At 34.8% G+C, this 12701-nt stretch overlaps 1 protein-coding gene and 1 long non-coding RNA gene across 2 annotated transcripts in view; one reads left to right on the forward strand and one right to left on the reverse strand.

The window, feature by feature from the left end:
• The window catches only part of MAP9 (microtubule associated protein 9), a 34167-nt gene extending 21618 nt beyond the window's left edge, over positions 1 to 12549 (reverse strand). Inside the window, exons 1-7 of the mRNA XM_054717656.1 lie at positions 12475 to 12549; positions 11674 to 11758; positions 10462 to 10782; positions 8081 to 8313; positions 4363 to 4456; positions 3415 to 3656; positions 211 to 278 (exon numbers count right to left, since the gene is read on the reverse strand). Of these exons, the coding sequence (XP_054573631.1) occupies positions 211 to 278; positions 3415 to 3656; positions 4363 to 4456; positions 8081 to 8313; positions 10462 to 10782; positions 11674 to 11758; positions 12475 to 12549 (1118 nt within the window). The remainder of the gene's footprint in view (positions 1 to 210; positions 279 to 3414; positions 3657 to 4362; positions 4457 to 8080; positions 8314 to 10461; positions 10783 to 11673; positions 11759 to 12474) is intronic.
• The window catches only part of LOC129149448 (uncharacterized), a 102780-nt gene that overhangs the window by 3404 nt on the left and 86675 nt on the right, over positions 1 to 12701 (forward strand). The window lies entirely within an intron of this gene.

Consider the following 12701-nt stretch of genomic DNA (forward strand, 5'->3'; position numbering starts at 1 on the left):
AGAAACTCTATCTCAGAAGGAATGTGGAGTATGGAGAATCCTAACCAACTAGGGGTTTATATCATGAAGAAACTACTCCCTTTATCTCATGAGATGAAAATTAAGAGAAAATCAAGTAACAACAAGTGCAATTTACTTTACAGACATTCAATTAAAACTAGCTTTGTGTAATGTAAACCCATAAATAAGAGATGATGAGAACTTGGTTACCTGCCAGAAGCACTGGATGCTCTATTATTTGCTGACTGTTTATTCTTATTTCTATCTTCAGTTGTTTTCTATTAAACAGAAAAGGCCATAGTTGGATTATTTCCCATAACTAGCACAGTGAGGCTTAGAAGTCAAACTGTCAGTAGTAAACAAATGTTTCTTAAATTTCTACAGGGTGTCAAGTACTCACTGGAAACAAAGGATGTTACATTTTAGAGAGAGTTGACAAACTATCTATATAAAAGGCTAAGTGACTGACCATACGTCTGTCCAACCATCCAACCGTCCAGGACATATGACACACACTGCCAACTTAAAAATAAACGTTGACTCGCGCATGCGCGATACATATGCCCAACCTCTCATTATTGATGAATGCACCATGCATCCAGTCATGCTATAAATGCCATAAATAGATTACTAAGAGAAATTATGAATTTGAATGTGGCATTTGGTGGGAAAGTTCTCCTTCTCAGAGGGGATTTTCGACAATGTCTCAGTGTTGTGCTGCATGCTATGCGATCGGCCATAGTACGAACGAGTTTAAAGTACTGTAGTGTTTGAGGATGTTTCAGACAGTTGTCTCTGGAAACAAATATGAGATCAGAGGATTCTGCTTATAGTAAATGGTTAGTAAAACCTGGAGATGGCAAACTTGATGGCAGTTTTCATTTAGGAATGGATGTTATTGAAATCCCCTATGAAATGATTTGTAACAGATCTATTATTGAAGCTACCTTTGAAAATAGTGTATCTTAATATTATTTATATTAAAATATTATTTATATTAAAAATATACCTAAATGTGCGGTTCTTTGTCCTAAAAATGAGCACGTTCATAAATTAAATGAATAAATTTTGGACATACTTGATGGAGATTTTCACACCTATTTGAGTGATGATTCCATTGATTCAACGGATGATGCCAAAAAGGAAAATTTTCCCATCGAATTTCTTAATAGTATTACTCCTTCGGGAATGCCATGTCATAAATTAAAATTGAAAGTAGGTGCAATCATCATGCTACTGAGAAATCTTAATAGTAAATGGGGTCTTTGTAATGGTACTAGATTTATTATCACAAGATTGCAACCTAACATAATCGAGGTTGAAGTATTAACAGGATCTGCGGAAGGAGAGGTTGTTCTGATTCCAAGAATTGATTTGTCCCCATCTGACACTGGCCTCCCATTTAAATTAATTCAAAGAGTTTCCTATGATGACAGCATTTGCGATGACTATTAATAAATCACAAGGACAAACTCTACAGAGAGTTTGGAATAGGAATATTCATACCTGAACCCGTTTTCGGACATGGTCAGTTATATGTTGCTTTCTCTCAGTTTGAAGAGCATGTGACATTAAAGTTGTAAATACTTCATCACAAGGGAAATTAGTCAAGCACTCTGAAAGTGTTTTTACTCTTAATGTGGTATATAAGGAGATATTAGAATAAGTTTAACCAATTTATCAGTCATTGTTTATACCAATGTTTTTATATCATGTTTTTGTTGTTTTTATATCATGATTTGTTATTTTTATATCATATCATGTTGTTATTATTAATCAATTTATATATTATTTTCATATAATTTTACTAATTTTCTTTCATCTCTGACACTTCTATTATAGAGAAAGGGCAAATAGTGATATTAAAATATTTTGAATTTTAATTTTATAATACTATATTATATATACTATTTTGGCATGTAATTTTTTGCAGTAATGTAATTACTACACGAATCTTTCTTCTAATTAATTTCCTTTCAATGTGCACAAATTTGTGCACTGGGCCACTAGTAAAAAGATAAACAAAGGTGACTCATGAAAGAGTCCAGTGACAGAGTGACTGGAGCGGAGGAAAGGGAGGGCCTCTCTGAGGGCTTGACATCAGAGCTAAGAAAAATGAACAGTAGAAAGGAGCCACCTGAAGGTCTGTAGAAAGAAGGAACAGAAGTGCCAAGAGCCTGAGACGGGGAAAAGTTTGGTGATGTTGAGAAACAGAGAAAGATGAATGCTGCTGAAGCCCAGTGAACAACGGGGAGAGAGGAGGAATATGTGGTCCATGTGTGGTCCAAGAAGAATCCCGGGAAATCCTTAGGGAATAGTGAATTCGCATGTATTCTCATGATGAGCATGCAACAAAGAGACCTTAGCAGGAGAGCAATTTGATTTCCAAATAAGAAAGAATAAAGTAGCAAGTAAGAATAAAGCTAAGGATAGATTCAATTAAAAGAAATATGTTATGATCTTGTCATATGTAAATTACCTATTTTCATTTAGAATTACTTCTGTTAGACATTTCTAAGATGCTGTCTATAAATTCCAGAATACCCTTCTTCCTTTTTAGGAATAACTTCTCTACTCTACACAGACAGATGAGTTGCTAGCATTACAGATGTAAACATATCCCTAATTTGGCATTCGTCTTTATTCCTAAGGGAAGTGGTTAAGGACAATATATCTGAAACAAGGCTTAATGAACCGTCTCTATACATTTTAATAAAAAGCTAATAGTCTGTATTATAATAAAGTCCTATTCAAGCACAAGTTTTCAGCTAGCACTGTAATCTTTCCCAATAACAAATGTCCATAGCCACCAGTCAACTGCAGCTATAAGTGATAAAGACTCAATTCAGGAGAAATGCAGACTAAAATTGCTATGCCATAAATTTTAAAAGTACCACACTCTGGTGCAATGCAGCATAGGGACAAATAATCCTACACACCACAGATTTGGCTCTCAAGGTTATAATAAAATGTTTCTGATAATGACCCTGTCCATCCATTTTAACACGCATGGATGTTGATAAACATTTCTTCTTAAAGATTTTCATTAAAAATTTGTAAAATGTTTAAAGATGATCCAAAGAAATAACTTTCACTAATTAAAACCTTGGCAATTGTTCCAGATGGCTGCATTTTTAAATGAAGACCTATAGAAACCTATCCACTTATTTCTGATATATTTAAAAGTATATTATCATATACTTCTGATAATTTTAATGAAAAATAAGTTTTATTATATTCACTATTATATTTAACTTCCCTGAATTTAAAATTCTATTGAATTAAGAACCACTTGATAATACCATAATCAAAGATGAGTTTTCCACAGATAATTCAGAAGTATCAAACATGGAAAACAAAATAAAGTTGTATTTTGAGCTTTAAGATATAAAAGGCATAATTTTATATTAATACCTTTGCAGATTCAGTTGCACTGGTAGATCTTAAATTCTGCTGAGATAGTGATGGGTCAACTGTTAAGTCATCATTCATTACCAACTTAGCTTTCTCCTTGTTTTCTTCAAGGTCATCAGAAGTCACTTGCCCTTCCTTGGATTTCTCAAGTGCAGAAGTAACAAAGTCTATCAAAAGTGAATTATCTTCATTTTTGTCTGATTTCAAGGAATGATGGTTTTCAGTGAATTCTTCATTCTGATCTATTTTGAGACAGAGTAATAGCACTAAAACTCCATTGTAAATTAATAAGGTGGATAAGAGATTCATTTGCTTTCCACTAGATGTCATTAATCCCTTTTTCTTGCAAAATAAAATATGCAGAAAACTATCATATTCAACTTGAATAAACTTTTTTTCCAGTGATCTACAAAAGAGAAAATTGTTACTCAACCTAGTAAAACATCTGACGTACCAAATGCTTAGAAAATTAGTAAACAGAATGGAATAACTACCCTATACCAAAGACACACCAAAAGCGCTTGTTGATCTATAAACCAAGTAAGACAGATGGCAATATCAATTGTCTTCAAAAGCCTGTTTCTTAACTGTAACAAGAGGCTTTGCAAGTAGGAGGCACACATACCTATGCTACTACAGTTCTTAGTAGTGCAGATGTAAAATTGTATAAGTGCAGGGAGAACCAAGAATGCATGTCACTCTAGTATAGTTCACCACACAGAGTAAAGCCACCCTCTAAAGAGTTTTATTCCCACTAAGATGCAGTGTTGCCTCTGATACAAAGGGGGCACTAAAGGTAGCTTATTTTTGCATTATTACTTATTATTATATTATTTATTTATATTATAACTGTAAACCTACTTTTGCCCACCTGTGCATTATTTCTTTTACAAATATAAGCGATTAAGTTCACAGATAAAATAAGATACAATAATTTGATATAATCACCTTTTATAGATGTTTTTTCCCCAGATCCTGGTGAAAGGGAATCTCCAAAACTTTCTTTAAGGGATGATGATGACAAACTTGTTAACCATGGATCCTGCTTAAAATAAAAGATAATAAAAAAGTACTTATTATGTTAGGTCAGTTCTCAAGATTTATGGAGGACAATTGCATTATTAAGACTATTTCATAAGTCTGACACTTGCATTTTTAGGAGTTTGCTGATGCAACACCAAAAGCTTGTTAAACTAGTGGAGGCTAAGATGCTTTACTTTCAAGCCTCCATGTCTTGATCATTAAAAGGGGTCACTACAGCCTTAGCCGATTTGGCTCAGCAGATGGAGCGTCAGCCTGTGGACCAAAGAGTCCCGGGTTCGATTCCGGTCAAGGGCACATACTTTGATTGTGAGCTCCTCCCCAGCCCAGGCCCTGGTCAGGGCTTGTGCAGGAGGCAAACAATCGATGTGTTTCTCTCACATTGATGTTTCTCTCTCTGTCTTTCCCTCTCTCTTCCACTCTCCCTAAAAGTCAATGAAAAAATATCCTTGGGTGAGGATTAACAAAAAACCAGAAACACACACACAAAAAAGGGGTCACTACAGAGCTATTCTAGTTCTTTAACAGATATCTCGACATTTGTTCTTAGCAATTTTTAAAATTTCTGCTACTCTAAAATCAAATCTCATAAGTATTTAAGGTAAAGATTTGATATCTATTTCACTAATTCTCCATTCTAAGCATAAAGATGACAGACAGTAGGTAAAAATCCTTACTTTGAAACAAATATTACTAGGTGTCCAAATGAAAGCAATTATAAAACCAAGTACATAGCTACTTACAAATATCTAAGATTTTATGCACCTCAGTTTTCTTCAAAATTCTAAAAATTACACTAAATGAAATCATTATATTTGTGTGTCTAAAGTAAACATCTCTTTATAGAACAGCAACCCAATCCATAGAGCAACTACTAAAATATAATGCAAATAGGTACAGGAAAAAAGGCAACAGAGGAATTACAATGGAAAACAAAAAATATGTGACTGACTTATAAAAATCAATAAAGGAGTTATAGAGGAACAGTAAGAACAATATCAATTAAAACAACAACAACAGGTAAAATAAATACAAAGCAAACAGTAACAAATTGGCCCTATATGTATTTACATTAAAAGTAAATAGACTAAAGTAAAATAAAATCTTTAAAAAAAAGTAAATAGACTAAATACTTATGAATGCTCTAATGGACTCATAAATGGACTACCACTAAAAGGAGATTGTCACAATTGATAAAAACATTGTCAGAATTGATAAAAACTTTTCTTTGAAAAGTTTAATAAAACTGAGCAATGCCTATCAACTGTTATTACAAAAGTCACTTAAAGAAAGAGACACAAATAGTTTGAAAGAAAAATGATAGAAAAATTTACTATGCAAACAATCGTCATAAAAAAGTTGACACATCACACAAAACAAACTGCAAGATAAGGAATATCACCAGATAGAAACATTTCATAATGCGAAATAGGGTCAAGACATAAGTGTATGATGTGTCTAATAACAGAGTCATAAAATACTGGCAAACTGAAAGGAAGTATAGACAAATTTGCAAGCATAACTGGAGATTTTAACACCTTTAGGTGGTACTAGGAGAATCAACTAGATAAAAGTCAGTGAGAAAGAAAAGACATCAATGATACTGCCAGGCACCTTGAGCAAAATAAAATTATAGACCTTTATATCTATCACCTGCAGAACACATATTTTTTTGAAAAAGCAAATGGAACTTTCTCAAGATACACTTAGGCTGGGCCATAAAAATAACATTTTTTTAAAATTTGAAATTATATAAGATATATTCTTTGATCACGATAAAATTACAATAAAATCTTTTGTATTGATTTATAATTTATCTAGAGAAGGTCCAAGTATTTGGAAATAAAATCATTAGGCACAAAATAACCAATTGGTCAGAAAAAGAGATCACAAGGGAAATTAAAAAATAGACTTAAAGAAATGAAAATAAATGGCATCAAAAAATTGGGTACTGCTAAAGCAGTGCACAGAGGGAAATTTATAGCTTTCGATGGTTTTATTAGGAAGGATGCAAAAGGCTTTTTAAAATCAGTGGACACATTTTAAAGGTAAGCAAATTAAACCCAAAGAAAGAAATAATAAAGAGTGAAAATCAATGAAATTGGAAACAAACTATAGAGAAAATTAACAAAGCCAAAGTTGGTTCTTTGAAAAGTTTAATAAAACTGAGCAATGCCTATCAAGATTTAACAAGAAAGATAGAAATTATAAATTCTATATTAGAAATAAAAGTTAGACTGCCATGATAACACAAATTTCTTAATGGCAGTTAGCCAGGCACCATGTAGTTCCATTTCCCTGATCTGCTAAAGCACATTATGGAGGAGGAATGTTCTTCCCATACTCATCCCCTCTGAAATGTGAGGTGGAAGTTTGCTAATGAGAGTGAAGTGTAAAGACGGGAGCCACATGGTCTCCCCTAACGATGATACATAGTAAACTTCTTGATGAAATCCTGAAAGATCACATTGACTTCCATTTCTTAATGTCCCTGAAAATTTAGGACAGTGCCATCAACATTCAATAAATAAAACCAAATGAAAACACTGACACTGGCTACAATGTCCTTAGTCGGCATGGATAATAAAGGGTCACATACCAAATCTTACAAACTCAGGGGAGGTGGGCCCTATAAACTCAGAGACCAAAAGTAACCTCATAGGATGGGCTGAACATAAAAATTCCTAACTAAAAGCAGGTCATGGCAGGTAGTCACAGCCTAAGCCTATGGCTTCCTTGACAAAGGTCAACCTTACCTTAGGTGAGCCTATTATCTTTTTGCATCTAAGATAACATACCTTGGAAATGTCAATCCTCAGGGCATACCCACCTCACCAAAGCAAGAGGCCACAGAACCCCTCACTGTTACTTGTTTCCTGAATACCATCTCTGTGTGCTGTAAATGTTAATGGTTAGCTATCCCGCACCCAGCCATGTAAAAGAAGTATGTGTCTCTCCATTTTACTCTTTATCCAGTCCTAGAGATTTCCCTGCTTTGCTTTCTCCTACTCCCTAATCATTATACTACCAATGATTTCATGTATCCCTCCTGAGTCTCCTCCTTTGATTCTAATTTATAAAATAAGCTGCAAAACTGTCATTTTCCAGAAAATGTCCTCCATTTGTTGAGATTTTGCTTTGTGGCCACTGTTGTCAGTTTGGCTCAAACAAACTCAAAAATTCTCTACAGGTTTGGCCATTTCCTACACCGACACTGCAAATTATATAACGTAAAAATATATAAATAAAAATATAAAGTCTTACAATTAAAGTTATACAATATTGCACAGATTCAAAAGGGCAACATTTTCTTCTACATTCTACTTTCTTTGAAATTGGATGCATATTATAATTACTGTTGTGTTATGGCTTAATTGGCAGAATTTTATTATCTCATGGCAGTACACGATATAATGCTGTATCTTTGCTACATCTTACAATTGATGGCGTTTTAGACTCAATGAAATACAGTATATTAAAAAAAAACATAAAATTATGTCCATATCAACTGCTGAAGAAAACATGTAACACACATACATACGTGCATAGAGATTTTCTCTCTCATGATTAGATGCCAAGGCCTGAATTGGAGAACACAGCTTGGCAGTTCAGCAGGAGTACTAACCTCAGGATCAAGGTCTTCAGAGAATGTTTTTTCCTCAGCTTCTGGCTGGCTGTCATTCGGCTCTGGGAGGGATGAAGGTGCAGGATGTGCCTCTAATTCTTCCCGGAGGGCAGTTTCTTTCTCTTCTCCCAGCCCATCTTTTTCTTCCTGGAGCCTGTGCTTTTTCAACATGCTCCTTGGCCGAGGTGAAGGTGTGAAGTGGTTTTCTGCTTCAAGGCTGCTGCTGTTTTCTACTGAAAAATGAAATGCTTTAAGGTGGGTATACAAAACCCAACCATGGCTTCCACAGCACCCCCAAGTGCCACCATGCTTCCTCCTGTGCCCATGCACCTGGCTGTCCTGGGGAGTCCAGAGGAAGCCCATGGCCCTTCTGTACACAGAGCTCCAGTGAACAGAGAGAAGCGACAGTTCATAATCCAAATTTTTAAAAATGGCTGCCATCCTGGAAGTAACTTCAGTTTTGTGAGAAGTTAGCTCCCCAACGTTATGAATTCTCATTGCATTAAAAAAAAAAATACTAAAACAAACAAAATAAAGCCGTGCCCTATACAACAATGGGACTCATCTCTAGCAAACCTTAGAGTCTGTGCTTCTGGGCCCTGTACATGTTACTTACCCTGGACCTCATAATCAGGACTGTGACGGTCCTGTCCAAGGACTTTACAGGTTGGGAAAGGAGTGGATTCTAAAGAAATTGCAAGACAAAGGTGAGAGCTGTTACAGGTATGGAGGTAATGTCGGTACAGGGGCTGGGAGTGCTCGCTCTCATGGGAGGAAGCAATGAAGAACTTTATGATTTGAGCCCTAGCAGGTCTGCCTCAGTGGATAGAGTGTCGGCCGGCGGACTGAAGGGTCCCAGAATGGATTCTGGTCAAAGGCACATTCTTGGGTTGCCGGCTCGATCCCTAGTAGGGGGCGTGCAGGAGGCAATCAATCAATGATTCTCTCTCATCATTGATGTTTCTCTCTCCCCCTCTCCCTTCCTACTGAAATCAATAAAAATATATTTAAAAAATAACTTTTGATGATGATGATTTGAGTTGTTCTTTGAGTTCATGAAACTTCTCGAGCAGTCATTAAAATAGCTCAGTTACTATTTCAATTACTTCTAGGTTTAAAATAATAATCTAATGCCGGTATACTTTTAGCCCTCAAAACAACAAAATTTTTATATTAATTCTGCCTAAATTTTACCTGTTCATATATTCATCTTTCCATTGTTCTACCAATGTAGTCTTCTGACAAAATTTCAAAACTAGACTAATTAACACCCTCCTCCTTTCTGCCTATAAATGGACTTATGAATGCTGCTAGAAATTCTACAACCATACCAGTTGGTACCAATGTAAATGCTTTATTGCCAATTTTAGCTACATCCTAAATGTTCAATCCAGATTCCAAGAGTCATCCTAGATTGTTCTCTCTGTTCCCCCATATCCAAGCATCACTTAATAGAATTGTGTGTGTGTGGGGGGGAGGGCGGAGATAAGGAGTGGTTCCCTAATACATGTCAAGCTTGTCAAACTAATGTTATCAGTGATATCTACTCTGTAAAAAATGTAATTTACCAGTACAATATTTAAGGTTGATAGAAAGGAAAGATAATTTTATGCCAGTTAACATCAAGTACTATTTTCCCTGTAAAACAGAAAAGAAAGAAGACTGTAGGACACAAAACCCTTAACTTTCCATGCCCATGTTTCCGTGTGGTGGCCTAGGGGACCACAGAGGGGTTGGTTCCTGCTCACTCCATCTTTGGTCCACTGTGCCTGGAGCTCAGTGGAATTATGGAGAAACTACTGTAATTCCAGATCACACCAGGAATTTACTCTCAGAACATTGAGTTTCAGGGGATTTTTCCTAGCGAACAGAGAAACTAAATGGAGAATCCTCTTTCTAACAGGAGGCGTAACAGCAAAAACAACAAAACTCTCTTCCTTCAACTATATAAATGCCAAACAATATTCTGGCAAATGGTGGCATGGAAATGATTTTTAAGGACTAGTTCCAGTGCTGCTATAACTTTAATCTCTGGAGTATGAGATGGATTAGAAAGGATTCATTGCAGTTTCATCCCTAAAAACAAAATTAAAGTCATAGACTGAGGCAAGGCTGGACCCAGGAGCTTCCGGAGGCTCAGTGGTGGATGGGTGAAGGTACTTCAGCCTTCTATCAGGCACGAGCAAAGATGCTACACTAAATATACCACTGGATGTCCAAATTATGAGTTTCCTCCATGGTCCTATTATTTTTATTTATGTCTGTAAAATTGAAAAGTTAAGTCTGATTATTTTCCCCCTCTTAAATATGAAGGCATTTTGTGTCTGGTTATCTTAAAATAACTTTTCAAGAAACGCAGTTATAATGATCTAACAAATTACCTGAAGATGTGTTTTTGGTTGGAAAAATTCTGGGTTTAGGCTTCATTTGAAGTTTCTCTTTTTCAGTTTCCTGGTCTTCATTTTGAGACTCAGATAAGGGATTTACAACCCTGTCTTCACAATTCCCAGGCGCCATTTCCTCGTCTTTTTTATTAGAGAGGCTTGGCTCCTCTTTCATTGGGTCACTATATGATTTCTTGGTTTTCAAAAAAGACAGTTTAGGAGAATTATTTTCTTCATCATCTGATATCTGGAAATCATTTATTGTTTTCTTAAGTGAATTTTCATCTATGGAGGTGTCAGAAAAATCACCTAAGGAAACTGAAAAACAGAAGAAAAAAATGTCTTCAGTAGTATATCTTAAAATTTGGAAGGTTACATTAATCAAAAGATTGCCTTAAAGATTATAAATAAACTTAGGCAGTTTTTATTGGCATTTTATAAAATACAAATTTCAATTTCATTATTTTATTCAAAAGATACTTATCAAGTGTGAATAGTGGTGCCAAGCATTGTCCTTGCCCTGAGAAAAATCATCCAAAATTTTCTCAAAATAACAGATGGCCATGAGATATTTAGATTTTGAACTGTAAAACGTTTATATGTAAACAACTTCATTAAATTTTACTATGAGAATGATAACACAAAATGTTAACTATATGGCAATGATGAAATAAATGATTCATTGAATCATAAGCATTTTTCACTGAATCTTAACGCATTTCAAGTTTAGAATTCTGTATGTTTACATCTAAATGTTAATATTTTTATATAATCAAAAGAAATCAGTACTGAAAACTGAGCCCCTATTACAGCCAAAAAAATCTGATTTATAAAAAGCATTATAAAAGTGATTTTGATGTGCATGGAAGTTTAGTCCTATGGCCCCTAGTTATTAATTCACTGTAGAGGCTCATAGAGTTGATCTTAAAGATGAACTTAGTTTACCACTGACAAGCATCCTTTTACTGCAAACCTACTGCCAGTTAATTTATATTTTCATATTCACATTCAGAAACAACCAAGGATAATCATACAACTTCTTGAAAATTAAGAGTGACTTTTTACTCAATATAAAGTTGGAAATCTAACCCTAGTGAATTCATAAATATAATTTTAGCATAAGTATTTTTTTTTTTTGAGGAATGAGCTAACTATAACTAAGAAAACAAAAAGAAGAAAAGTGGTTTACTGTTGCATATTCTCACATACCAATCTCATCACTATCAAAGTCATCTGAGTATTCAGAGCTCCTTTGTCTGGCTGAGCGAGCTGTAATTGCTTTTATTAGCTCATCCTGAAATAAAAGAATTAAAATCAATTTCCACCCAAATATGAGGTATCATATTTAGAATTAATTATTTAAACAAAAAGTGCTTGCTTAATGATTGCTTTCAAACTCAGGTTTTATTCATCTCATAATAGTCACTGAAAGCCAACCTGTGCCAGGAACTTAAGTCCCCAGACTCAATGCAGAACATTACAGGTAAGGTTCCTCTCCTCACGGAGCTTACAGTCAAACTGGAGGAGACAGACTATCAAATAAGGTAACTGAGGAGACTCGGGCAGGATTTATTATAAACTGGCCTCTTGGAAGAAACTAGTACTTTTAAAGATCTTTTGTTTCTGAAGATTGCAGTAATGGATGTAATCAACACTGCAAATTTAGAGGCTGAGTTCAAAACTGTGATGACTGGACAGAGAAAACTTCAATGTTGTTATGTTACAATAGGGAAAAACCATAAGACGTGTTTATGAAAATACCAATTTAAAGTTGCTGTTCGACTTTGAAAAGCTAACTTAACTTTTAAGTAAGTAAGAACCTATCATTCAGGCTAGTTTGGAAATCTTAAACACACAAACACAATACCACAGCCCAAACACAACCATCTGCAACATTTTAAAAGCGATGTAAGTCTTACTCCAGCTTTATATAGGCCTCTTCCAAAATTTAGTTCAAATCAAATGTTCCTAACACAGTGTTTACTTATAAAATCATTTCAAATAGTTTACCTGGAAAGTAGTTCTTTTGGTGACTTTTGGACTCTTTGTATATGCCAAAGTTGTGCTAAAAACTTCACCAGACATAGTGTATGGGATCTTTTCTTTTTTCTCGTTACCTTTATAAAATGTTTAATAAAACAACAGTAATAATTCAACCTCTGACGGTGGCTGAAATATTAAAACAACCAAATTAGACATTTTTTCATGCTTGAGAGTTTCTAATATCACACTTAGTG

This window comes from Eptesicus fuscus, chromosome 6 (genome assembly GCF_027574615.1).
Source record: "Eptesicus fuscus isolate TK198812 chromosome 6, DD_ASM_mEF_20220401, whole genome shotgun sequence".
Lineage (NCBI taxonomy): Eukaryota > Metazoa > Chordata > Mammalia > Chiroptera > Vespertilionidae > Eptesicus > Eptesicus fuscus.